At 48.8% G+C, this 3,782-nt stretch overlaps 1 protein-coding gene across 1 annotated transcript; it reads left to right on the top strand.

Moving 5' to 3' along the window:
- Positions 1-216: 216 nt before the first annotated feature.
- LOC140681981 (inositol 1,4,5-trisphosphate receptor-interacting protein-like 1) lies at positions 217-1,773 on the top strand. Its single transcript, XM_072922806.1, has 2 exons — positions 217-322; positions 593-1,773. Exons 1-2 carry the CDS (start codon positions 217-219, stop codon positions 1,771-1,773), a joined length of 1,287 nt encoding a protein of 428 aa, XP_072778907.1.
- The last annotated feature ends 2,009 nt before the right edge of the window (positions 1,774-3,782 follow it).

Genomic DNA, 3,782 nt, shown 5'->3' on the forward strand with positions numbered 1-3,782 from the left:
CAGCCCCTCATGGGAGAGCCTTGGGCAGGCCACAGGGCTGCTGCTGCTGCTGCTGCAGCTCCAGGGGCACTGGGATAGCCCTTGCTGCCTGCCAGCTGTCTGGGGCCCTGTCCTTCCTGCGCCCAGAACCCTGAGCATCCTGTCCTCCCTGCAGCAAGCAGTAGTTCCCGCCCTCCCTTCCCCACTCAAGGCCTTCTCTCCCTCCTCCTGCAGACCATGGATCCAGTCGTGTTCCTGTTCGCGCTCTTGCAAGGTCTCATCCAGTACCCGCCGCCCGTGGGTGATGGTTTGGATGAGGAAGCACATTGGCGCATGGAAGCGCGTGCAAAGTACTTGGAATGGGAGAGGCTTCGGCTGGAGCAGCAGGTGGAGCAGCTCTCCCAGAAGAAGATGCCACACTTGCAGCTCTTAGCTGTTGCTGTGCTCCTGGCCCTGGTCTTGGTGCTGTGGATTATTGGGTGGAAAAGCAGCCTGAGGAGAGAGGAGAATGAAGAAGAAAACCATGGTGCAAATGAAGAGGAAGTTGGCAATGTTGCTGGAAATGAAGATGACAATGATGGAAATGATGTTGTCAATGGGGCTGCACTTGCAGAAAACAACAATGACAATGATGTTGCAAATGTAGTCCAAGAAGAAGACAATGTTGACGATCGTGTTGGACAAGATATAATGGAGCGCATAGAGGGGCCTGTAGAGGACCTGCAGAGAGTCTGTGAGTGGATAACTGACCTGATGGACGATTATACAATTTACTTTGGGCATGTCTTGTTTGACAGTTTCTACCCAGTCCTGCACCGACCCATCGGGGTGGGCAGTGCCTTTGAAGGTTGGAGTCCCTGGGAGCAGGATGTCGTGTACCGTGTGCTCATACCCATGACTCCTCCCCGAGGCCACAGCTTCCACCTGGAGCTGGACGGTGAGGGGCAGAGGCACGTGAGGAACTTCCGTGTCCGCGTGCAGCTGGAGTGCACCTGCACGAGGCAGCAGCAGGGTGAGAACATGCTGTGCTTCCTGCACAGCCCCGAGGAGGAGCTGAGGAGCAATCAGGATCCCAGCCTCCTAGACACCCTGTGCACCGACTCCTACCTGGACGTGCAGAAAACTGCCCGCTGGTTCCAGCAACTGGTGAAAGCAATCATGCCACCTTTGCCTCAGTTACAAAACCGGAATTTAATCCCGCTGCCCTCCACACACTCCTGCCAATTCAAGGCGATCAGTGGCGGAGAAAGCTTCAGGATTGAGATCCTGTTCGGGGTGCGGAGAGGTGGCTCTGACATATTCGTGAGCAGCCAGCCTAGGGAAACACGCACCCCAAGCACTCTATGGCCTGAGACTTATGCTGTGGCAGAGGTGAAGTTCTTCATGCACATTGCCAGGAAGGCCCCCCCTGACAGTTTGCACCTGAGATGTCTGCAGCTTTTCTGCCGCCTTCTGCTGGGCACAGGCTTTTCCAACTACACCCTGAAGACCATCGTCATGCATCTCCTGAACGGTCTCCCCGTGTCACAATGGCGCAGGAAGTATTTCTTGCAGCGCATGCGAGATATCAGTGTGAACCTGCGCTGCTCTCTGGAGGAGAAATGCCTTAACCACTTTATCATAGGCAACAAGAGATTGCCTCAGGAGATTAGCTTGCCCCTGGACATTGCAGCAGCTGAGCCACCCAATCTCTTCCATCAGCTGGCACGGTGTCCAGCTGCCCACTCTCAGGCGATGAGCGAGTACCAGGATATTCGGCGTCAGCTCGCAAGTGTGCTGCTCATTGGCTCATGAAAGAGGTGATCATGCGTATGTGCTTGTGGGCTTCACAGGCAGTAGCAGAAAACTACCTCACGTCCCCGAGGAAAAGAGAGGGGAAGGAACGTGGGATACAGAAAGAGAAGATATAAAGCTTCTGCGCAGCAGCACTCTGCCATCAGCAGCAGCAACAGTGTTGTTATGAACAAAAAAGGCAAATTTAAACTTTTGGGCAATGTTGTTAACAATGTCTGTATAAAAAGGGTTGTTGTTGATACAAGTAACAAGTTATAATTGGATATGTAGTTAACAGGCTGTGGTGCAGGCTTGGATGTTGCGGCTACAAAGTAAGGTGATTAGTTGTATTACGCTGTGGCAGAGGCTGAGTTCTTCAAGTACATTGCCAGGCAGGCCCCCCCTGACAGCTCGCACCTCAAATGCCTTCAGTTCTTCTCCCATCTTGTTCTGGGCTTCAGCTTCTCCACCTACACCATGAAGACCATTGTCATGCACCTGCTCATTGCCATGCCCGTGTCATCGTGGAGCAGGGGACATCTCCGGGAGCGACTGACGGATATCAGGGACAGCCTGCATATATGTTTGTGACAAAAATGCCTCCAGCACTTCATTGTGGGTAACCGGAGGTTTCCTCAGGACATCAATTTACCCCCAGATGTAAGAATGGGTAGGACATACAATCTCTTCCATCACCTGGCGCAGCAGCCGGCTGCCCACACCCAGGCAATGCGGGATTACCGGGTGCTGCACAAGACGTTCAAAAGGATCGCTCTCGGAGAGGATGACTGAAGGAAGGGCAGGAGCCATGGCCAAGTGCACAGAGCAGTGCTTGTGCTGCTCGCAGCTGGCAGCAGACAACCACCTCCTAGCACAAATTTGGTGCTAAGGAGAAGAGGATGCGTGCAAAGGCTCTGGAGAAGGTCCAACAGCCTCTGCTGGCACCTCAGAAAGTGGACTGCCACGGGAGGGTTTATTCTACTTCTTTGTATCATTTCACTTTCCAAAAAAGGCACCCAGCTGTCATTGAGCCCTGCTCTACATGCTGAGCTAAAGTCTCCAAACCCCACCTGCAATATGCAGTTCTTCCCAGCCTTTGAGGAGAGCTAAAATTTCAAGCATGAAAAAAAGTGGGAATCTGGAACAGAAAAAGAAAACTAGAAATGGGGCAAAAAAGAATATGAGGAAAAACTGGCACTGGTGACCCGGGATGAGTCAATGGATGGAGCCTCTCCATGTCCCTGGAAGAGACACCTTTATGTCAACATTAGACCACGTGTGTTGGAGCTGACATGAAATTTTATCTATAGCAGAATCAAGGTTTTTGTTTCATAGATAGATCTATTGTGTATGCCTGTTATATTCGATAAAGTTTATGAATTATCATATCTACTAGTAAAATACGATAAATCAAAACAATATAGTAACATAAATAATATCAAAATATGAAATATGGAGTTACATCAGGATAAAAAGTGATTTTAAAGAGTTGCATATGTAATTTCGTTTAAATAGTAACAGTAGAAGACATATTTATTGTCAGTGTCTGTTGTGACACATATTGTTGCTCATAGTCCCTTTATGTCTGGAAGGTTTTTCATAAAATAGATATATTTATTACATATATAGCATACATATGATATATACTTGATGTATACATTAAATATGAATATAACTCTGTAATATATATTCTATATCATATGCCTATAATAGATTACATGCGTGATATAAATTTTATACAGATGTAAAGCCATATCCAGTCTTGCTATCTGTTGCAACCCATATTCCCGCTCTAGAGTTAATGCATTTATAAGTAGCAAACTGGAAAACGCTTTGCTCTGGTGTCAATAAAAGACAATTTGTGCAGAATCTGGAGTGTGCAAGACTTTATTGATGTCAGCCAGGCCTATAGTAGTGGTAAATGTCACGGGCTGTGAATCTGGGCTCATGAGCATGACTCCTTGAACTCAACCAAACTCAGAGTGGTGAATTATCTCTAGCCGAAATTAAGCCAAGCCACCCCCAGCCCC

Source organism: Taeniopygia guttata, chromosome Z (assembly GCF_048771995.1).
Source record: "Taeniopygia guttata chromosome Z, bTaeGut7.mat, whole genome shotgun sequence".
NCBI classification, from domain to species: Eukaryota; Metazoa; Chordata; class Aves; order Passeriformes; family Estrildidae; genus Taeniopygia; species Taeniopygia guttata.